At 39.3% G+C, this 21,958-nt stretch overlaps 4 protein-coding genes across 4 annotated transcripts; 1 reads left to right on the forward strand and 3 right to left on the reverse strand.

Annotated features, from left to right (window-relative positions):
- Positions 1-75: 75 nt before the first annotated feature.
- Positions 76-3,231, reverse strand: LOC121848060 (sulfotransferase 6B1-like). The gene is made up of 6 exons (XM_042335699.1): positions 3,017-3,231; positions 2,684-2,892; positions 2,022-2,148; positions 1,763-1,857; positions 1,114-1,300; positions 76-502 (listed from the first exon to the last, which is right to left on the reverse strand). The coding sequence occupies exons 1-6, from the start codon at positions 3,153-3,155 to the stop codon at positions 384-386; spliced, it is 876 nt and encodes a 291-aa protein (XP_042191633.1). The 5' UTR covers positions 3,156-3,231; the 3' UTR covers positions 76-383.
- A 3,737-nt stretch (positions 3,232-6,968) lies between these two features.
- Positions 6,969-9,643, reverse strand: LOC103181076 (sulfotransferase 6B1). The gene is made up of 6 exons (XM_007897290.2): positions 9,437-9,643; positions 9,104-9,312; positions 8,758-8,884; positions 8,442-8,536; positions 7,901-8,087; positions 6,969-7,536 (listed from the first exon to the last, which is right to left on the reverse strand). Exons 1-6 carry the CDS (start codon positions 9,573-9,575, stop codon positions 7,418-7,420), a joined length of 876 nt encoding a protein of 291 aa, XP_007895481.2. The 5' UTR covers positions 9,576-9,643; the 3' UTR covers positions 6,969-7,417.
- Positions 9,644-13,010: 3,367 nt separating this feature from the next.
- Positions 13,011-15,965, reverse strand: LOC121849226 (sulfotransferase 6B1-like). The gene is made up of 6 exons (XM_042335703.1): positions 15,737-15,965; positions 15,404-15,612; positions 14,952-15,078; positions 14,639-14,733; positions 13,995-14,181; positions 13,011-13,458 (listed from the first exon to the last, which is right to left on the reverse strand). The coding sequence occupies exons 1-6, from the start codon at positions 15,873-15,875 to the stop codon at positions 13,340-13,342; spliced, it is 876 nt and encodes a 291-aa protein (XP_042191637.1). The 5' UTR covers positions 15,876-15,965; the 3' UTR covers positions 13,011-13,339.
- A 3,107-nt stretch (positions 15,966-19,072) lies between these two features.
- Positions 19,073-21,955, forward strand: LOC103181074 (sulfotransferase 6B1-like). Its single transcript, XM_042335704.1, has 6 exons — positions 19,073-19,250; positions 19,375-19,583; positions 20,055-20,181; positions 20,394-20,488; positions 21,040-21,226; positions 21,712-21,955. Exons 1-6 carry the CDS (start codon positions 19,112-19,114, stop codon positions 21,828-21,830), a joined length of 876 nt encoding a protein of 291 aa, XP_042191638.1. The 5' UTR covers positions 19,073-19,111; the 3' UTR covers positions 21,831-21,955.
- The last annotated feature ends 3 nt before the right edge of the window (positions 21,956-21,958 follow it).

Consider the following 21,958-nt stretch of genomic DNA (forward strand, 5'->3'; position numbering starts at 1 on the left):
CTTGTGAAATGGGATATAGTAATAAGAAAATGATTGGAAGGAGTCGAAATATTTGTGTCAAAAAATATATAATTTGTTATTTGAATTTTATTAAATACAACTGTATTATTGAAATATATAGTAAGCAATGATCTGAAATTCAAAAATACTCAATCACCCATGTTTATATAAAAATAAATAGCTATTCATCATTTTTTTAAACTTAAATAGATGCATTTAATACGTTCAGATAACTGTTGATACAATTCGTAATGGAGTCTGTGCTAAAATCTTGATGCAGGAATCTAGAAAGCAGCTGCTATAAACACAATCATTTTGGCCCTAACTCTGTTGCTTTAGTGTCAGAGATTTTCTTCTTCCGACTTCACTGATGTCCCTCGATGTTAACTCTCATATTCAATAGACTTTGCCAGTTCACTGGAATTCATTCTCTCTCCAAACCGCTCGTCGAACAGTTTATTCTGTCTTGTGCTGAAATGGTTCTTCCAGTCTCCAACAGTACCTAAAGAGAAGAGGCGCATGGATTAGACTGGGAAACAGTAATAATAATTGGATTTGATACAGCGCCTCATCACGTCCTTGAGACGTCTCAAAGCGCTTCACAAGACAACCCTGTAATGTGGATTGACTGGATATTTTCTGGACGAAAACACCTTTGTAACTTTTGAACACATGTGATTTGGGGATCTGCTCTGGGGAGGAAACTAAAAGAAGATGTTGCGGTGAGCCCTAAGGAGGGTATAAAGGGTTTCAATGAATTGAATCCAGGGAATCCGTGGAAACAGATTGACTAGCGTGCTGCCAGATACGCTGACTACAAGCAGATCAATTCAGCCTTCATCCCTTCAGGAAACTGGATGCAAGTCCTGCGAGGTGACAAACTTCTCTGTTGTGCCACTCAGTCGGCTCAATGTTACCCCAAATGCCCATCTAAACAGTTCTGATATTATTGCAAAGCTGTAGCCATGGCAACCCTCCATTATTATTGGCTAAAAATGAATTAAACCTCTAATTGTATTATCATAATAATTTTCGCATTTGACATAGCGCCTTATCAATCACTATTGAGTCTGATCACCCTATCAGTATCAAATAAACTCAGAGGAGACGAACCTTTTCGGAATATCAGCCTCTTGTTGGATGTCAGAGCGCACACAGTGTTATTGGCATCGACCTTTTCCTTCTGCGCCTGTTCCTTCATCTCATTAAAGGACGATTTCCTGGTGATGTCGTCAATTTGCTCAGAAGTCAGGTTGACACCCAGGAAGGTGCTGATCTGCTCAACGCTCTCGGTCGGATCCTGGAGAGAGAATTCCAGAACAAAAGTTTAATTATAAAAAGGGAAATGAGAGAGTATACAGTGCCCTTCATGAAATAATAATCTCAACAAATGTGTGACTTTGTAACAAGAACATATGACAATTTGTGATTTATTCTACTTTAGACATTTCGCCAACAAAATACACAGTCAATCTTTTTCCTGTGAAGTGTTTTGAGACCTCTCAACGATGTGATAAGGTGCTATATCAAATCCAAGTAATATTATTATTATTATTATTATTATTTAATGTGTCATTTACATTGTGTTTAATTTCTGAATGTTTAATTCAGAAATTAAACACAAATTTTCAGCGAAACTGAAAAATAATTTTAGTGTTGCGGAATAATTATTTCAGTTCTTTCAGTTGTTGTCTGGCCGCGTGTATATAATAAGTGTGGTGCATTGTTACAGATCTCGTGCGAAACAAGTGCAGTATCTCACCTTCTTCATGGCTTCGTAGTACAGAATGAGAACATTGTCATCATTTTTGCGCTCCTCCCAACTGTGAATGTGATCGCACCACGAGCCACAAACAACTGCAATAGAAAAGAACAAATGTTCAGCAATCAGTCATCTGGAAATGAGATTGTATTTAATTTCTTGCCCTCCCTCTGTGCCTCCCCTTATCCATTGTCGTTAAATTCTGCCATTTTGATTTACGTGTCAAATTGAACCGTATAAAGATTTTTCCTATTCTCACCGTCTCCGTTCAGGAACTTTTCCAAAAAGGTGGTCCATTTGTCAACGGTTGGCAGGTTGGGATTATCTTTGTAGTAGTGATACAAGGAAACAGCAGTGTCTTTAGGGTTTCTGATGATGTAGATCATCTATTGAGAAGAGAGAACACAACATGTTTAGCAAAGATCATACAAAGAGCACACAAGGTTTTATATTTAATTAATAATAATTAAATATAAAACATATATACAACAGATCCTTAGAAACAAACCGAGCATCCCAATTTACATTTTATTAGCAAAGAACACAAGATACTGCATTATTCAAGACAATATATGAATATGTTACATATATTTTTTGCAGATGTTATGTGTAAATTATTTAAGTAAAAACATAAGAATTTGCTAAACGAAAGAAGACCGAAGTCCACCCCGTTTGCCTTCCACCATCCTGGCAGCCACTTGCACATGTCATGTCCCAAACTATATACTGTATCCCCGAGATATTATTTCTTAACAGAAACCTATCTCATTTGTTCTTGAAATAATGATCTACATTAAACATTTCAAATCGATGAAAAGCAATAGTTTTGATACATTTGATTTGTTTATAAAGCAACTCTCTGAAGCATTGCAGAATACAGCGTCTCCTTTAATTGTACAATAAAATGCCAAGTGTCTGTACCTTGCATTTCTTGGTTTTGAGCTGCACTGGCAACATCTTGTAGTTCAGGTGTGTGGGGATCAGTCTCGGGGAAGGAAGATTTCTCAGGTCCTCGTATTTGGAAGGATCTCCAAACTCAATGGGAGAGGTCAGTGTCACTGTTCCACAGCCATTTGCACCTTGTTGAGTGCGGTACAGGTTTTTCAGGATCTCTGCCAGCCAGTGAGTCCCTGTGAGGGTTGAAGAGAGAAAGACAATGAGAGTGAGATATTGTCAAACTATTATCAATAGAAACACACCATCTTCCCTATCTCTGGAGATTTGATTTTATATTTAATGTGTAAAACTTCTTACCTGACTTTGGGTAGGACACCAACAGCACATCATCCTCTCTGGCTTCAAAGGAGTCCAAGGTGTGTAAAAGCTCTTTTGATGAGCGTGTAGAAAAGGGAATCCCGTTAAAGGTGTGGACGAGGGCTGACTGGGATGGCATGTTGCAGTCGGATTCTCTCTCAGATCTGAGGCTGTGGAAACGAGAAGAGACTCTGAATGATGAGAGGCTGGAGATCCTCCTGTATATATACATCCTCTCTGTCCTGTCGTAGTTACACCATTGACGCAGCTGTCAGTTACAGGAAAATGATTTCACAATTGACCAACCCAAGATTGTTGTAATGGAATATTGAAAAACCACAATATTTATGTATTTTCTTAACCAGAAACGTATTACTGATAACTAACTCGAATTGTATGGTTTGTGTGGCTGTTGTCTATTGATGCAATGTTTGGAGGGACTTCCAATATATGGACCTGTTCACTTTTTCAAATACCCTTTACGTCTTTAAATCATTCTTACATATTGCCTTTAATTGATTTTGCAATCATTGTGACTGGATGTCATCAATAATTGTACCTCTTTTGCAACTGTGCGCTGATGCATTGAAGATAAATAACACGGTTGCAAACAATGATGGTGATTGATTATTATGCAGCTTCGCTTCTCATAGAAATGTGAGTCAAACATCCTCCAGACAAGCAATCACATAGATATAAGTTTATCGTGTTATAAGGGAACTAGAATACAGTACAACCCAATACATTCATGGTGTCCTGATTAAACATCGAAACAGGAGGAGGCCATTCAGCCCCTCAAGCCTGTTCCGCCATTCTATAAGATCACGGCTGATCTGTACCTCAAGTTCAATTACCCTCCCTTGCCCCGTATCCCTTAATACCCCGACCTCACAAATATAAACATCTTCAACGTCAGAGTCGGTTACTATAGGGTGAATAGTAGCAAAGTATTTTCACGCTGTTTGGTGAGGCAGTAACCAATTGGTGCAAATTTTCAGATAATCACAAAAAAATTCAACGTGAGGTTCAGAAAACAAACAATTACACGGAGAGAGGATGGAAGGTGACATTCTCTGCCATAAACTGTTGCTGAAGCAGAGGCTATAAATGGGAAGAGGAGGAATATTAAAGGATATTGTGAATGAGCGGGCAAACGGTATTAGATTGGCCAATGTGTAGAAACAGCTACGGCGTCAGCCATTGTGTGCTGCAACATCCTATGTTTCATTCAATTTATCTCACTGTACATTTAATAATAATAATCCTTCCATTTTACATAGAAACTGATCATGTCGTTGAGGCATCTCAAAGTGCTTCACAGAATACACTGTTAAGTGAACTGACTGCATATTTTTTTTAAGGGATTATTACCTCCAGAACTGACTAACAACTTGGTTCCTACTTACTGCTGGTAAACAGAGACGTATGGAGTAAGGAAATTTGCCTAAGGTTTCACTCTGCCCGGGAATCAAACCCAGGTCCTCTCGCTTGTGAGGCGAGTGCTCTAACCAATATGCTGCAGGACACCACATTTATGGTTTGAAAAGCCTTTCTTTCACAGGGGAAAGAAAAGCAAAGCTGTTATCTTTGTCAATCTTTACTCCTCAGCATTCATTAAAACTGATTGATTGATTTGGTGTTGTTTAGTAGAATCCACAGCCTTTACAAATGTTACTTATCTGGTGGAAATGACAATGACGCGAAAATAAGATTTTTCCATCTTGTCATGTCATTACTAAACAGGAAAACATGATGCAGCACGATCGTGCGTCCAGAGAAATAACAGGAAGTTGCAAAAGAGTTATTGGGTGGCGAGATGGTAGGGCTTTCCTCTTTCTTTGAATTGATTTCTTCTTTCCTTAAATTCTTGAGATCATTGCTTTATAATTTGGAGTTGCGCAAAAACTTCCAGGAAGTTCTTAAATTGAGTTCATTTGAAAGCAGAGTTCCACAGAATGTACTGAAAACAACAACAACAACAACAACAACAACAAGATTTCATTTCTAGAGCGCCTTTCACGTCAGGAGGACGTCCCAAGGCGCTGGACAGTTGGGTCAGGACCCGAGTAGGGGGGAAATGGTCAGGGTGAGGGGAGGGAAGGGAGGGAGCGAGGAGGGGGTAGAGAGTCAAGAGCGGAGCTGAAGGTGCGGTCAAAGAGAAAGGTCTTGAGACCGGCCTTGAAGGAGGAAAGGGAGGAGGCGGCGAAGGCACTGGGGGATGGAGTTCCAGAGCCTCGGGGCTGAGAGGCTGAAGGCCACCGATGGTAGGGCGGTTGGGGCGGGGGATGTGGAGCAGACCGGAGCCGGAGGAACGGAGGGTACGGGCAGGTAGGTAGGGGGATAGTAGGTCAGAGAGGTAGGAGGGAGCGAGGCCGTGAATGGCCTTGTAGGTGAGGATGAGGACCTTGAATTCGACAGAAGTGAATTCTGTGATATTCTGTGATATTCAGAGAATTCTGCATCTTGTGGGCGACGCTTGATGTTCATTTCCTCATTCCTTGTGTAGGATTTGATATTCTAAAATTAAGATAAATGTAAATTAGTGTCAGTGCTAATTGTGTGGTACAGTATTTCTGAAAATAGATAACAGCAGATGCATCCACTATGCAATGGCACATCTCTCAGAACACTTGTTCCCAACTTTCTGAGTGCTTTATTTTATCTATGATGTATTGTTAATATTTTTGGTATCAAAGTCCCCTGCGGATGTTATACTTTTTTTTCTTTATGAGTTCTTGTCTGGCCTTGGCAGTTGCACCCTTCCAAGCCCAGAAAATGTTATTTTCCAAATGAGATTGATACCTTGAGCTGAGCCAGAGATTTAAATCATGATCTGGCAATGAAGAAAACACAGAATTATAGAGTATTATAGTACAGAAGGAGGCCATTCGGCCCACTGTGCCTGTGCTGGCTCTTTAGAAGAGCTCCCCAATCACACAAGCGCATTGGGACGTCCTCCCGATGTGAAAGGCGCTGTACACATGTCATTTGTTGTTGCTGATGCTGTGTTTCATTGTGTTCACTGTGGATGTGGTGAAGATTCACGGGAACTAAAGAACATGGGTAAAATGTGTGATATAGTCTGTCAAAATCAATGGCTGTTTAAAGTCAAATTTATTATCACCAGACTGTGGGACATTGCTGTGCGTAGGAACATAGGAACAGGAGGAGGCCATTCAGCCCTTCAAGCCTGTTCAGCCATTTAATTAGATCATGGTTGATCTGTACCTCAACTAATCCTTTCAAATCCAATTTCACGCTTTCTCCCCATATCCCTTAATACCCTGACCTCCCATTACCCGTGCTCAGATCGTTAACTGCATTTTTCTAGACGTTTACAGTAACTACATTTACTTAACAATAAATTCTGTGAAGCGCTTTGAGACTCCTGAAGTTTGAATGACAGATTTTATTCTGTGGCGATGTCCAAATTGAGTTCACTTACACCACTGATTGTAGAGCAAAACCTCAGAGAAGCACATCTAATACTTTGCAAACAACAACAACAAGGTCAACAACTTGCATTGACACAGCGCCCCTCACGTACAGTAGCGTCTGAGAGCGCTTGACAGTGGCGGAGCACGACCCTGAGCTAGAGGGAGCGGGGAGGCGAGGGTAGGCTCGGCCAAAGAGGAAGATCTTCAGGCGCGATTTGAAGGTGGAGGGGGGGAGGAGTGGGGGCAAAGCACAGGTGTAGAGGAGGAGTGTTCCAGAGTTTCGGGTCGCAGTGGCTAAAAATGCGGCCACTGATGGTGGAATGGAGGGCACCAGGGACCAGACGAGCGGAGGCAGAGGGTAGCGGAGTGGGGGTGGGGGGGGGGGTAAGCAGGTCGGAGAGATAGGGAGGTGCCAGGGCATGAAGGGATTTGAAAACGAGTGAGAGGATCTTGAAATCAGCCGTAAGTAAAGCCGATAGCAGGAGTTTGAAAATGACCATTGGTAAACTTCTCTATTGCTTTTCGTTTCTTTATTCAGGAAATAAGTAACAATCACAAAACTATGAAGTATCAAAAAAAATTGTTCAATGTGTGACTGCAAATGAAAAATCTAAGTACATAATAAATCTGAATTTAATACACTATTAAATTGCGATACAATTTCTTTTCATTTCCTGAGTTCATACCATGAACTGAATGTGGTATTTCTGGGATACATCAATGTAAACATCTCAAAAAACACATTTGATCATTCAATCCACGACTGTTTGTGGGACAGTGCTGTGTTTTACCCACAAATGTACAGTCAATTCACTTTACAGTACATTCTGTGAAGCGCTGTGAGACGTTTAAACGACGTGATAAGGCGCTATTTCGAATGTAAGGATTATTTTTATTATTAAACATAGCAAACAGAAGTTTTCACCATGTTTCTCAAACTCTACTTTGACACTGTCCTTTGATGTTAACTTTCATATTCAATAGACTTTGCCAAATCACTCAAATTCATTCTCACTCCAAAATGCTCATCGAATAGCTTATTCTGTCTTGTGCTGAAATGGTTCTTCCAATCTCCAACAGTACCTAAAAATAGAAGACAAATGATTAGACAATGAAGACCATGTGTGTAACACGTGAAAATTCAATTAAAAAGTGGTGTTGAATGTTCTGTGGTCAAAGTAATAATAATAATAATCCTTGCATTTGATATAGCGCCTAATAGTGTTTTGGGGACATCTCAAATTAATGACCACCCACTGGTATTACTATTGTTATATTAAATTATATTATGATGTTATATAATATATTGTTATACTGCACTGTTATTATTTCCATTATTGAGATGGAAATAACTCTATAACTATTTATTAGGGAGACATTTCCATCCGGTCTAGACGTTTTTGGCTGAGGAGCTTCACTATGGTTCGATGTCACAAACTATATTTACCTTTTCGGAATATCAGCCTCTTGTTGGATGTCAGAGCGCACACAGTGTTATTGGCATCGACCTTTTCCTTCTGCGCCTGTTCCTTCATCTCATTAAAGGACGATTTCCTGGTGATGTCGCCAATTTGCTCAGAAGTCAGGTTGACACCCAGGAAGGTGCTGATCTGCTCAACGCACTCGGTCGGATCCTGGAGAAATAATCACAAGGAAAAAAAGCTTATTATGAAAAAGGCGAAGGGTTTGTTCATGTAGAATTCTGTGTGTGTGTGAGTTGAGTGTGAGTGTGATTAAAAGTATTGCGCTGTGAGATGCCGTCGTCTGAATCGCAATTCTCTTGAATTGTGGATGGATTCTTCCCTCAATAAATATCTACCGGTATTTGTAACTTCTTCCACATGTAATTGTGAAGTAACTTGTTCATTCCTACTCCGAAACATGATCATAACATTCTTATTATTATCAATTTGGATGTGAGATACTTAGACAAAGTGTAAATGTGGTATAATTTCATATCTGGCAACACATTTTCTACAGTATCTCACCTTCTTCATGGCTTCGTAGTACAGAATGAGAACATTGTCATCATTTTTGTGCTCCTCCCAACTGTGAATGTGATCGCACCACGAGCCACAAACAACTGCAATAGAAAAATAGAATAAGTGTTAAGTAAACAGTTAATTGGAAGTGTGATTATATTCGCGGTAGTTTCTCTTCATTGGCAAACTGAATGAGTTGGTCAGTTGATTGATATTAAAGTTAAGTACCAATATTTGTCTGTAATAATATTTCATTTAAGGGCAGTGTTAAAATCTTTTGTGGAATCTGCAACCTGAATGTTTTTGACATTGTAAATCTCACCGTCTCCGTTCAGGAACATTTCCAAAAAGGTGGTCCATTTGTCAACGGTTGGCAGGTTGGGATTGTCTTTGTAGTAGTGATACAAGGAAACAGCGGTGTCTTTAGGGTTTCTGATGATATAGATCATCTGTGAGAAGAGAGAACACAACATGTTTAGCAAAGATCATACAAAGAGCACACAAGGTTTTATATTTAATTAATAATAACAATATTCATTACATTTGATACTTGGCTTTATCATGCCGATGGGAATATGTTGTAAAGTGGATTGACTGTATATTTTGTGGGCAGAATAGGCACTGTTCTTAATGTAAGGATTATTGTGATATTTATCAAGTGTCTGTACCTTGCATTTCTTGGTTTTGAGCTGCACTGGCAACATCTTGTAGTTCAGGTGTGTGGGGATCAGTCTCGGGGAAGGAAGATTTCTCAGGTCCTCGTATTTGGAAGGATCTCCAAACTCAATGGGAGAGGTCAGTGTCACTGTTCCACAGCCATTTGCACCTTGTTGAGTGCGGTACAGGTTTTTCAGGATCTCTGCCAGCCAGTGAGTCCCTGTGAGGGTTGAAGAGAGAAAGACAATGAGAGTGAGATATTGTCAAACTATTATCAATAGAAACACAACATCTTCCCTATCTCTGGAGATTTGATTTTATATTTAATGTGTAAAACTTCTTACCTGACTTTGGGTAGGACACCAACAGCACATCATCCTCTCTGGCTTCAAAGGAGTCCAAGGTGTGTAAAAGCTCTTTTGATGAGCGTGTAGAAAAGGGAATCCCGTTAAAGGTGTGGACGAGGGCTGACTGGGATGGCATGTTGCAGTCGGATTCTCTCTCAGATCTGAGGCTGTGGAAACGAGAAGAGACTCTGAATGATGAGAGGCTGGAGATCCTCCTGTATATATACATCCTCTCTGTCCTGTCGTAGTTACACCATTGACGCAAACTTCAGTAACGGAAAATGATTTCACAATTGACCAACGCAAGATTGTTGTAATGGAATATTGAAACACCGTAAAATAAACTTTACAGATTTTTTAACTGACCTCACATATTAAAAGTTCTATTTAAACAAGTGAGAAATACTGCAAATGTAGGTTTAAGTGGTTTTGTAGATATAGATTTACTGATATTCTGAAAATTCACATGGGTCGAGATCAGTAGAGTTGTTATTTCCACATATTGTAGACCAATGGAAAGCATTGCAAAATACAAATAACTCTACTGATCTCGATCCATGTGAGTTTTCAGAATCTCAATAAATCGATATCTACAAAAACAATTAAATCTACATGTCATTAGAATATTATATTATAATATATATAAAATAACATAATAGGAATTATACAGTTATATATAATTATATATATATTATATATAATATAAATTATACAGTACATTCTGTGAAGCGCTTTGATATAAATGCAAGGATTATTCTTATTATTTCACCAGATCCATCTTTGACAGAGCATTTTCTTCCTCACACCTGAGGTTGCTTTGGTTTTCCATCCTTATCAGGAACACTTGTGAGTGCTAATAATCCAATCTGACACCAAGCTTCCCCTGAACTCAGATGAATTTAGTTTCACTCTGCCAAAGGAATGATGGGGAAAGGAGGGTGCAACATATTTTGAAATGTTCCAGCCATAGTAACTGATATTCTGAAAAAATAATAGGAAGCACTTCTCTGTTTTAGAAAACAATGTTCTCCAGATACTGTAATAAAAATAATAATCCTTGCATTTAATGTCGCCCCTTATCACGTCATCGAAACGGTCTCAAAGCGCTTCACAAAATATACTGCAAAGTGACTTAACTGTATATTTTGTGGGCAAAACACTGTCAGCCGATTGGACACAGCAGCGTCCTCACGAACAGTTGTGGATTGAGTGACCATGACTAATATGTGCGTGTACTTGTGAAAGAGTGAATTCTCCCCATTATGCAAGGTTAATGGGCAATCAACTATTCTATTATAATGCCAACCAACATGACTAATAAGTGTGGCGTCTCACAAGCTTCTCATAAACAACTGATTAGTCAGATCAAAACTGATAGAACTGGTTCATTTCAATGCAACACCACCAACAAATTACATTGCGCAGCACCTTTCATGTCCGGAGGACGTCCCAATGTGCTGGATAGTCAGGGATTTGGACCTGAGCTGGGAGATGGGACCAGGAGGGGTGGAGGGCAGGGAAGGTGGGGATAGGTGGGTGGCTGAAGGCGCGGTCAAAGAGGAGGGTCTTGAGATGGGACTTGAACAAGGCAAGGGATGGAGCGAGGCGACGATATTATGTCAACAACAACAACTTGCACTTATCTAGCACCCTCCACGAAGGGTAGCGTTTCAGAGTGCTTAACAGTGGCGGAGCCTGACTCCGAGCCAGGGGGAGGTGGTCGTAAACACGGTCGAAGAGGAAAGTTTTCAGGCAGGACTTAAAAGAGGGGAGAGAGGGGGCAAGGTGGAAGGATTGAGGGAGAGTGTTCCAGAGTTTTAGGCCATCCATCCGGTATACCTGACCCAGTATATTTTCAGAGAGAGAGAGAGCCTTAAAGAGACTTTTGGATGCTCGAAGACTATTTTTTTTTGCCAGCCGGGTGTCTGCTACATATGGAAACCCATCACCGTTGCTTAAGAGTCTCCAACCAAGCTGAGAATTCCACGCATCCCATCTACACCATGGAAATCCCAGAGAGAGATTGTTGGAATGGAATGCGCTCTTCTCTCTCTCTCTCTCTCTCTCTCTCTGGAGAGATGCATCCTGCTTACCTAATTACGGAAAGGATTAGGCGCAGGTTGGCAAGAGCCAAGGCTTGGAGCAAGTCCCTACTTAATGCACAAAGACAGAACAACAAAAGATAAAGATATTTCTTTACTCAAAGATTACTGGAAAACGATGGTTGAGACTAGGACTTGGACTTGTTTAATGCTGTTAAATTGGGTATTGTGTAAAGATGAGATGAAATTGACTTACTTCGTCATCCCAATCAATCTTGTGATCCATCATCTTGTGAAATTTTCAATTTCTCTTCCTTCAATTTTGACTCTTTCTTCTCTGGTAATCCCCAATTGTCACTTTTCAATCGTTACTTACTTTCTTATATTACAGAAATCACAATGATGTTCTGGAAATATGACTTTGCCTATTTTAACTGGAAATTGTGACACTGATCAGTCAGAACAGACAGGAAGTTAAGAAAGCTTCAAGGGAATGACTTGATAACCCCAAATTTTGTGGAAGGTTATATAGCGTGGAAACAGGCCGTTGAGATAAACTAGTCTACGTTCAGGGCGAAACATTGGGCAAGTTTCCTTCCTCCACACTCCTCTGTTTACCCAGCAGTAAGTAGGAACCCGGTTGTTAATAATAATTTGGTCACTCAATCCACAGCTTTTTGTGAAAACACTGCTGTGTGAAATTAGGGACTGTGTTTCGCCCACAAAATATAGTCAATTCACTTTACAGTATACTCTGTGAAGCACTTTGAAACATCTCAACAAGGTGATAAGACACTACATCAAATGCAAGGATTATTATATGATGTTTATACTCTACATGAGTAGAGTATAAACCACCCCTCCCCTCTACCGCTCCCCTCTATTGCTTTCGTCCTCATGTAGACATCACATTTCCTCTTAAATGTGTCATTGCTTTCTAGTTCAACCACAGCTTCCATCCGTCAGTTCCACCATCTCACCACCCTCTGTGCAAGAAGTTCCTCTTAAACACCTGTGAGATCTGCTGCTAATTTATCTTTATGTCCCTTTATTTCAGACTCAGCCACACAGCCTGTTAACGCTCACGTAATTTAATTATTTCATGATCTTAAACATCTCCATCAGGTCCCTTCTCAATCATCTCTTTTCCAGAGAGGAAAACTTCACCCTGTCCAGTCTTTCCGGGTAGCTATGTGATGTCTGACAATTGTTTCCATTGTAAAACATATCTTGTTCTTGTGACACACATTCTTGTGAAATATAATGCCTGATTATAGAATATGAGTGCTCGTCGGACATCAATATCAATGGCAAGCTATGTGGTTTTAGCTGGTTAGACTCTAGCAGTGCCACGCTCTGGGTGGAAGGGAGAGAGGAGGATTGATTTCCACGGCAGTCTTCGGGAATTATTGGAAATAATGTTTCATAACTCAATCAATATGACAAGTTACAAAACTTATAGTAGAATTATAAGTATACCGCACTTATATTAGAATTTTGAACATTACAGGAAAAAGTCAATGAGTATATTGGTTTCACTTTTTTATTGAAGTGCAGTGAGAAGAAACAAACCACAAAGCTGTTCAATAATAAAAATAAATATTCAGATAAATTAACAACAATCAAAAATATTCATTGATCTAATCCTTGGGTTATGTGGGTAATAAGTTTTATATATAAAGAATACAATTCAACACATCATAAATATTACACGCAGCACTGAGTACACTAAGCTCATTGCCTCATGAACCTTATGCTGCAGTTTAAGTAAGAAATTCCTGCAATAAATTATTACAAATACAAATATTGTTTGAATCCTAAGCACGAGATTTTCTACTTCAAAAAACATCCTTCAATGTTAACTCTCGTATATAATAGACTTTGCCAGTTCACTGGAATTCATTCTCTCTCCAAACCGCTCATCAAATAGCTTATTCTGTCTTGTGCTGAAATGGTTCTTCCAATCTCCAACAGTACCTAAAGGTTAGAAGGGCAAATAGATTAGTTTGGAACATGTCTAACAGTCGAATAAATAGTGCGGAACATGGCAGTCATTTATCAAATATATACATATATATGGTGTCCAACACATAACACAATGTTTAATAAGAAAATTAAATATGTCAACCATCCCCCTACGTATATTCCGTTATGACTGGTTCTCAAAGGATCAGCAGCAGCAACGCTTAAAGTCAAAATAACTCGAGCAAGTTGTACTCTCCTCAACCTGAGAGGACCAGGAAATCTAACAGAGACTTCAGTCAACACAGAGACATTCTTAATTAGTAAAAGGGGAACTGAGGTTGAGGTACAGATCCGCCATAATTTATAGAATAGTGGAACAGGCTCTTGGGGCTGAATGGCCTACTCCGGCTCTATAAGAATCGTCCCATTTTACCCAATTAGCTCTGAATTTACCTAAATCTGCTGTGACTGTAGCGAATTGTGATCATTAATACAATCTCACTATTTCAGCTCAATCCTGTCACCAAATAAACTCAGAGGAGACGAACCTTTTCGGAATATCAGCCTCTTGTTGGATGTCAGAGCACACACAGTGTTATTGGCATCGACTTTTTCCTTCTGCGCCTGTTCCTTCATCTCATTAAAGGACGATTTCCTGGTGATGTCGCCAATTTGCTCAGAAGTCAGGTTGACACCCAGGAAGGTGCTGATCTGCTCAACGCACTCGGTCGGATCCTGGAGAAACAATCACAAGAAGAAAAGCTTGTTATAAAAAGGGAGATAAAACTATCATTAATTTAAATATGAATATTTTCCTCATGGCCCAGTAACAGATACTGTTCAATGAGGATGAGAATCTCTTTTGCCAGTTTAGTAACTTACAAGAAATGTGTGTATATGAGGAATAGGATTTTCCTGCTTTAGGACAACGGCACATTGTGAATGATGGGACCCAAAGTGCTGTGGAGTTGAGTGAAATCCTCCTGAATTGTTGGTCAATTCTTCCCCAATAAATATTTGCTGGTATTTGTAACCTGTTCCTCATATAGTGAATGAATTGGTGCCCTGTGGATTCTGATGACTAGATATATATGTAATTGCAGAGATATTACAAGGGTTCTTACTTGTTTAGACCCAATTTGGATGTAAGATGTGACATAGAATAAAGCAGAACCTTTGTGCACGACCTTACCTTTTTCATGTCCTCGTAATATAGAATGAGAACATTGTCATCATTTTTGTGCTCTTCCCAACTGACAATATGATCGCACCACGAGCCACAAACAACTGCAATAGAAAAGAATAATTGTTTAGCAATTTGTAGATCTAGAAATCTAGATTTTATTTCCAGGAAATTTTTATTTATTCACAAATTGAGAGAATGGGTCAGAATTTTAACATTAAATTTAGTGACAATAACTACTACTACTAATAACGATAGTAACAATAACTACTACTACTAATAATAATAATATTAGCAATCACTAACTGTGACATAATCTCACCTTCTCCTCTCAGGAACATTTCTAAAAAAGTGGTCCATTTGTCAACGGTTGGCAGGTTGGGATTATCTTTGTAGTAGTGATACAAGGAAACAGCAGTGTCTTTAGGGTTTCTGATGATGTAGATCATCTGTGAGAAGAGAGAACACAACATGTTCAGCAAAGATCACACAAACAGCACTAAATATCAGTGCTCAAAGAGCACAATAATAATCAAAATATTGTTCACTGAATGCACATAAATTATGAAACAAAACAGATATGTGTAAGTGTAAGGTTAAGTAGGTAACACATTTTAGGCTTAATTATGAATTATTAACAATTTTATGGAAATGTAAGATTATGAGTATTTTGATAAATTTTAAGTCTTTATGAAACATTAACATTGTAATATGTTGCATGAAAACCATTTCTCTAATGTAAGGATTATTGTGATATTTATCAAGTGTCTGTACCTTGCATTTCTTGGTTTTGAGCTGCACTGGCAACATCTTGTAGTTCAGGTGTGTGGGGATCAGTCTCGGGGAAGGAAGATTTCTCAGGTCCTCGTATTTGGAAGGATCTCCAAACTCAATGGGAGAGGTCAGTGTCACTGTTCCACAGCCATTTGCACCTTGTTGAGTGCGGTACAGGTTTTTCAGGATCTCTGCCAGCCAGTGAGTCCCTGTGAGGGTTGAAGAGAGAAAGACAATGAGAGTGAGATATTGTCAAACTATTATCAATAGAAACACACCATCTTCCCTATCTCTGGAGATTTGATTTTATATTTAATGTGTAAAACTTCTTACCTGACTTTGGGTAGGACACCAACAGCACATCATCCTCTCTGGCTTCAAAGGAGTCCAAGGTGTGTAAAAGCTCTTTTGATGAGCGTGTAGAAAAGGGAATCCCGTTAAAGGTGTGGACGAGGGCTGACTGGGATGGCATGTTGCAGTCGGATTCTCTCTCAGATCTGAGGCTGTGGAAACGAGAAGAGACTCTGAATGATGAGAGGCTGGAGATCCTCCTGTATATATACATCCTCTCTGTCCTGTCGTAGTTACACCATTGACGCAACCTTCAGTACCGGAAAATGATTTCACAATTGACCAACGCAAATAAGATTGTCGTCACGGAATACTACAACAACATTCTCATTATTGTTTTTCCTCAGCCCAAGATTTACTTTTCTGATATTTTAACAAACTTCCCAATTTAACAATCCAATCAGGAACTCGTGTCAATTAGCATTAATAATAAACATTGCATTTGATATAGAGTCGCATCACATCTTTGAGACATTTCACGGAATATACTGAGAGTATATATTTTTTGTGGGCGAAACACTTTACGTTTTGCACTGCACAGGAATCAAACCCAGGTCCTCTCGCTTGCAAGGCGAGTCCTCAAGCAATTGCTACAGGATCCCACATCTTAATCATTCCCAATATGTGACAAAGTGTTGTTTGAGGGGTTCTTCCACAGAATTGTTTACTGATACTCTGAGAATTCACAAAGCGTGAGAACAGTAGCTGTGTCTGTTTTGCAATACTTTCCGTTGCTTTTTATTATGTAGAAATAGGGACTTGTTATTGGAAATAGATCAGCCTTTGGAATAGGGAAGTAATTTGTTGTTGTGATATAATATTCTTCACTATTTCTGTTATCACCATCAATTCACTGCCCTTAGTCACTACACACTTCTGTGTGCTGATGATCAGCTCTGATCAGATCTTCCTCTACACAAGCCTCATTGGGCCCAAAGAGTTATTGCTGGACATGGAGGAGACCAATAACAGAAGCATTTCCAGGACAAATATTATTTAAGGGAATTGAATTGAAGATGAAGGGAATTGGAAATAGCGAAGAATATTATAGTACCACAACACATTGCACTTGTATAGCATCTTTCACATATAAAGGACGTCCCAAGGCGCTGGACAGTCAGGGATTTGGACCCAGTGCTGCGAGTTGGCATTGGGGGAGGGTGGAGGGCAAGGAGGGTGGGGGTAGGAGGGTGACCGATGGTGCGGTCGAACAGGAGGGTCTTGAGACGGGCCTTGAAGGAGGCAACTGTTGACCAACACGGTCTTTAGGACCTTTCTATAGCAGCCTGTCTAACATAGTGACAGCTGTAATTAATGCTGGTCTTAAACCCATTTAAAACAATAGAATTCATAAGGTAAAGTGATGCTAATCTACAGATAACCTGTTAATAGGACCCAATGAAGGATTTTATCCTAATAATATACATGTTTTAAGGCTGGTAAAATGTCCTACAGAATTTTGTTAAGCCGTGGATTGCTGTATTAAACTCCTAATTCAGTCAATAACTTTACAAATGTTTGGGAGGAATTTCTCCTCCAAATAGCCCCAAAGCCAAACAGACAGACTTTACTTCTCTGTCCCAACTTTTCACGGAATATACTGAGAGTATATATTTTATGTGGGCGAAACACTTTACGTTTTGCACTGCACAAATATCAAACCCAGGTCCTCTCGCTTGCAAGGCGAGTCCTCAAGCAATTGCTACAGGATCCCACATCTTAATCATTCCCAATATGTGACAAAATGTTGTTTGAGGGGTTCTTCCACAGAATTGTTTACTGATACTCTGAGAATTCACAAAGCGTGAGAACAGTAGCTGTGTCTGTTTTGCAATACTTTCCGTTGCTCTTTATTATGTAGAAATAGTGACTTGTTATTAGAAATAGATCAGCCTTTGGGACAGAGAAGTAAAGTCTGTCTGTCTGGCTTTGGGGCTATTTGGAGGAGAAGTTCCTCCCAAACATTTGTAAAGTTATTGACTGAATTAGGAGTTTAATACAGCAATCCACGGCTTAACAAAATTCTGTAGGACATTTTACCAGCCTTAAAACATGTATATTATTAGGATAAAATCCTTCATTGGGTCCTATTAACAGTTTAGCTGTAGATTAGCATCACTTTACCTTATGAATTCTATTGTTTTAAATGGGTTTAAGACCAGCATTAATTACAGCTGTCACTATGTTAGACAGGCTGCTATAGAAAGGTCCTAAAGACTGTGTTGGTCAACAGTTGCCTCCTTCAAGGCCCGTCTCAAGACCCTCCTGTTCGACCGCACATTCGGTCACCCTCCTACCCCCACCCTCCTTGCCCTCCACCCACCCCGATCCCAACTCCCAGCACTGGGTCCAAATCCCTGACTGTCCAGCGCCTTGGGACGTCCTTTATATGTGAAAGATGCTATACAAGTGCAATGTGTTGTGGTACTATAATATTCTTCGCTATTTCCAATCCCCTTCACCTTCAATTCAATTCCCTTAAATAATATTTGTCCTGGAAATGCTTCTGTTATTGGTCTCCTCCATGTCCAGCAATAACTCTTTGGGCCCAATGAGGCTTGTGTAGAGGAAGATCTGATCAGAGCTGATCATCAGCACCCAGAACTGTGTAGTGACTAAGGGAAGTGAATTGATGGTGATAACAGAAATAGTGAAGAATATTATATCACAACAACACATTACTTCCCTATTCCAAAGGCTGATCTATTTCCAATAACAAGTCACTATTTCTACATAATAAAGAGCAACGGAAAGTATTGCAAAACAGACACAGCTACTGTTCTCACGCTTTGTGAATTCTCAGAGTATCAGTAAACAATTCTGTGGAAGAACCCCTCAAACAACACTTTGTCACATATTGGGAATGATTAAGATGTGGGATCCTGTAGCAATTGCTTGAGGACTCGCCTTGCAAGCGAGAGGACCTGGGTTTGATTCCTGTGCAGTGCAAAACGTAAAGTGTTTCGCCCACAAAAAATATATACTCTCAGTATATTCCGTGAAATGTCTCAAAGATGTGATGCGACTCTATATCAAATGCAATGTTTATTATTAATGACAATTGACACGAGTTCCTGATTGGATTGTTAAATTGGGAAGTTTGTTAAAATATCAGAAAAGTAAATCTTGGGCTAAGGAAAAACAATAATGAGAATGTTGTTGTAGTATTCCGTGACGACAATCTTATTTGCGTTGGTCAATTGTGAAATCATTTTGCGTTACTGAAGGTTGCGTCAATGGTGTAACTACGACAGGATAGAGAGGATGTATATATACAGGAGGATCTCCAGCCTCTCATCATTCAGACTCTCTTCTCGTTTCCACAGCCTCAGATCTGAGAGAGAATCCGACTGCAACATGCCATCCCAGTCAGCCCTCGTCCACACCTTTAACGGGATTCCCTTTTCTACACGCTCATCAAAAGAGCTTTTACACACCTTGGACTCCTTTGAAGCCAGAGAGGATGATGTGCTGTTGGTGTCCTACCCAAAGTCAGGTAAGAAGTTTTACACATTAAATATAAAATCAAATCTCCAGAGATAGGGAAGATGGTGTGTTTCTATTGATAATAGTTTGACAATATCTCACTCTCATCGTCTTTCTCTCTTCAACCCTCACAGGGACTCACTGGTTGGCAGAGATCCTGAAAAACCTGTACCGCACTCAACAAGGTGCAAATGGCTGTGGAACAGTGACACTGACCTCTCCCATTGAGTTTGGAGATCCTTCCAAATACGAGGACCTGAGAAATCTTCCTTCCCCGAGACTGATCCCCACACACCTGAACTACAAGATGTTGCCAGTGCAGCTCAAAACCAAGAAATGCAAGGTACAGACACTTGGCATTTTATTATAATTCAAAAAGAAAGTGTTTACTCAACGATTCTCTCTTGTTTTATAAACAGACTACGGTAAATGAGTCCAAAACCTTACATTGTCTGTTTAAGTTAATGAGAAATAATAATAATAATAATAATCCTGGCATTCAATATACTGCCTGATCATCTCATTGAGGCGTTTGAATACATTGCGCAGGAGTTTACTGTGAAATATTGTGACTGTGTATTTTTGTAGGTAACCTCTAATGTTATCGTAATAAAACCAGTACTCTGCAATAAAGTACTGTATTATAGGCATATAGTAATAACAGGTATTAGTTAGAACAAAATATTATTTCTGGTTTATTGATATGTAAATACTTGAAATCATTAAGCACCCCGTGTTTCCTTATGAAGCTAATTTGATTTCAAAATTAAATGAATGAATGTTTCTAAACATGTTGTGTTCTCTCTTCTCACAGATGATCTACATCATCAGAAACCCTAAAGACACTGCTGTTTCCTTGTATCACTACTACAAAGATAATCCCAACCTGCCAACCGTTGACAAATGGACCACCTTTTTGGAAATGTTCCTTAGAGGAGAAGGTGAGATTATGTCACAGTTAGTGATTGCTAATATTATTATTAGTAGTAGTTATTGTTACTATCGTTATTATTAGTAGTAGTTATTGTCACTAAATTTAATGTTAAAATTCTGACCCATTCTCTCAATTTGTGAATAAATAAAAAATTCCTGGAAATAAAATCTAGATTTCTAGATCTACAAATTGCTCAACAATTATTCTTTTCTATTGCAGTTGTTTGTGGCTCGTGGTGCGATCACATTGTCAGTTGGGAGGAGCACAAAAATGATGACAATGTTCTCATTCTGTACTACGAAACCATGAAGAAGGTGAGATACTGCACCAAGTTACCCACCAGATCTGTAACAAACTGCTCTGTGTTTCTCTTGGAGATAAGAATAACGGATGGAACCACATTACACGCTGCAACAACTTGCATTTATTTAGTGCCCTCATGCAGGGTGGCATTCCAGAGCACTTAATGCTTAGATTGAATTGAAATATGATCAGAGAGCTACAAATGACATTTATATCCATTGAGGTTCCTCATTTCAATGGTTAAATTTATTGTTCATAAACAGTTGTTTCCCTCTGAAAGATACTGAAAACTTATAATAATCCTCACATTTGATATAGCGCTTTGAATGTCTCGACGTCTCAAAGTGCTTCACAGAATATACTGCAACATGAATTGACTGTATATTTGTGGGTGAAAGTATTATTATGTATGAATAATAAGTTGATTCAGCAGCTTATCACATCATTGAACTGTCTCAAATTACTTCATGAGATCTACTGGAAAGTGTAGTGACTGTATTGTGTAGAACATTATTGCTTTCACACATACTAATGAATTTTTCTTCTCTGAATATTTTATCAGGATCCGACCGAGTGCGTTGAGCAGATCAGCACCTTCCTGGGTGTCAACCTGACTTCTGAGCAAATTGACGACATCACCAGGAAATCGTCCTTTAATGAGATGAAGGAACAGGCGCAGAAGGAAAAGGTCGATGCCAATAACACTGTGTGCGCTCTGACATCCAACAAGAGGCTGATATTCCGAAAAGGTTCGTCTCTGAATTGACGTCAATAGGTGTCGTTAGCTTTTGATTTACAATAATACTGACATCACTATATGTTGTGGCGGCAGCAAAGGGCTCAGAGAGGTCCGTTAGGTAACATGCGGACAGCACGAATACTGTTAGTAATCAGTGTGTGTTCCAACCCTGAACAGCCTTCAGTTGCTATTTGTCCTTTTCACCACCTGTGGCCCTACTTTACATGTTAATTTAGATTGGGATTCAATTGCAAATTAAAGTCAGAGGAAGGAATTCTCCGACTCAAAGCACTTCACAGAATATACTGTAAAGTGTAGTGACTGTGCATTTTGAGGGCAATTTCCACTGTGAGTAATAACAGCACTTAAAGGGAAACCACTGAACATAGTTTAGCATCACCCAGAGCAGTTACAATCACATTATGTGTCTCTAAACTCTTGTTTGTGTTAATTACATATATTTCCCAGTCTAATCCATGCGCCTCTTCTCTTTAGGTACTGTTGGAGACTGGAAGAACCATTTCAGCACAAGACAGAATAAACTGTTCGACGAGCGATTTGGAGAGAGAATGAATTCCAGTGAACTGGCAAAGTCTATTGAATATGAGAGTTAACATCGAGGGACATCAGTGAAGTCGGAAGAAGAAAATCTCTTGACACTAAATCAACAGAGTTAGGGAGAAAATATTGTAATGGCTATATTTATAATCATGTATAGAAATCTTTCTCTTATATTATTATA

The sequence above is a fragment of the Callorhinchus milii genome, unplaced genomic scaffold (genome assembly GCF_018977255.1).
Source record: "Callorhinchus milii isolate IMCB2004 unplaced genomic scaffold, IMCB_Cmil_1.0 Scaffold5, whole genome shotgun sequence".
Classification (NCBI taxonomy): Eukaryota; Metazoa; Chordata; class Chondrichthyes; order Chimaeriformes; family Callorhinchidae; genus Callorhinchus; species Callorhinchus milii.

What these genes read in the sequence shown, in the direction of transcription:
- LOC121848060 (XM_042335699.1), bottom strand. Translation starts at nt 3,155, where the DNA reads ATGCCATCCCAGTCAGCCCTCGTCCACACCTTTAACGGGATTCCCTTT. An exon ending in TCAAAACCAAGAAATGCAAG is followed by an intron (nt 2,149 to 2,683) that starts GTACAGACACTT and finishes TCTTCTCAATAG; the next exon opens with ATGATCTACATCATCAGAAA. An exon ending in AAAGTTCCTGAACGGAGACG is followed by an intron (nt 1,858 to 2,021) that starts GTGAGAATAGGA and finishes TTTCTATTGCAG; the next exon opens with TTGTTTGTGGCTCGTGGTGC.
- LOC103181076 (XM_007897290.2), bottom strand. Translation starts at nt 9,575, where the DNA reads ATGCCATCCCAGTCAGCCCTCGTCCACACCTTTAACGGGATTCCCTTT. An exon ending in TCAAAACCAAGAAATGCAAG is followed by an intron (nt 8,885 to 9,103) that starts GTACAGACACTT and finishes CTCTTCTCACAG; the next exon opens with ATGATCTATATCATCAGAAA. An exon ending in AATGTTCCTGAACGGAGACG is followed by an intron (nt 8,537 to 8,757) that starts GTGAGATTTACA and finishes TTTCTATTGCAG; the next exon opens with TTGTTTGTGGCTCGTGGTGC.
- LOC121849226 (XM_042335703.1), bottom strand. Translation starts at nt 15,875, where the DNA reads ATGCCATCCCAGTCAGCCCTCGTCCACACCTTTAACGGGATTCCCTTT. An exon ending in GGTGTCCTACCCAAAGTCAG is followed by an intron (nt 15,613 to 15,736) that starts GTAAGAAGTTTT and finishes CAACCCTCACAG; the next exon opens with GGACTCACTGGCTGGCAGAG. An exon ending in ATTACGAGGACATGAAAAAG is followed by an intron (nt 14,182 to 14,638) that starts GTAAGGTCGTGC and finishes TTGTTTCTCCAG; the next exon opens with GATCCGACCGAGTGCGTTGA.
- LOC103181074 (XM_042335704.1), top strand. Translation starts at nt 19,112, where the DNA reads ATGCCATCCCAGTCAGCCCTCGTCCACACCTTTAACGGGATTCCCTTT. An exon ending in GGTGTCCTACCCAAAGTCAG is followed by an intron (nt 19,251 to 19,374) that starts GTAAGAAGTTTT and finishes CAACCCTCACAG; the next exon opens with GGACTCACTGGTTGGCAGAG. An exon ending in GAGGCTGATATTCCGAAAAG is followed by an intron (nt 21,227 to 21,711) that starts GTTCGTCTCTGA and finishes TCTTCTCTTTAG; the next exon opens with GTACTGTTGGAGACTGGAAG.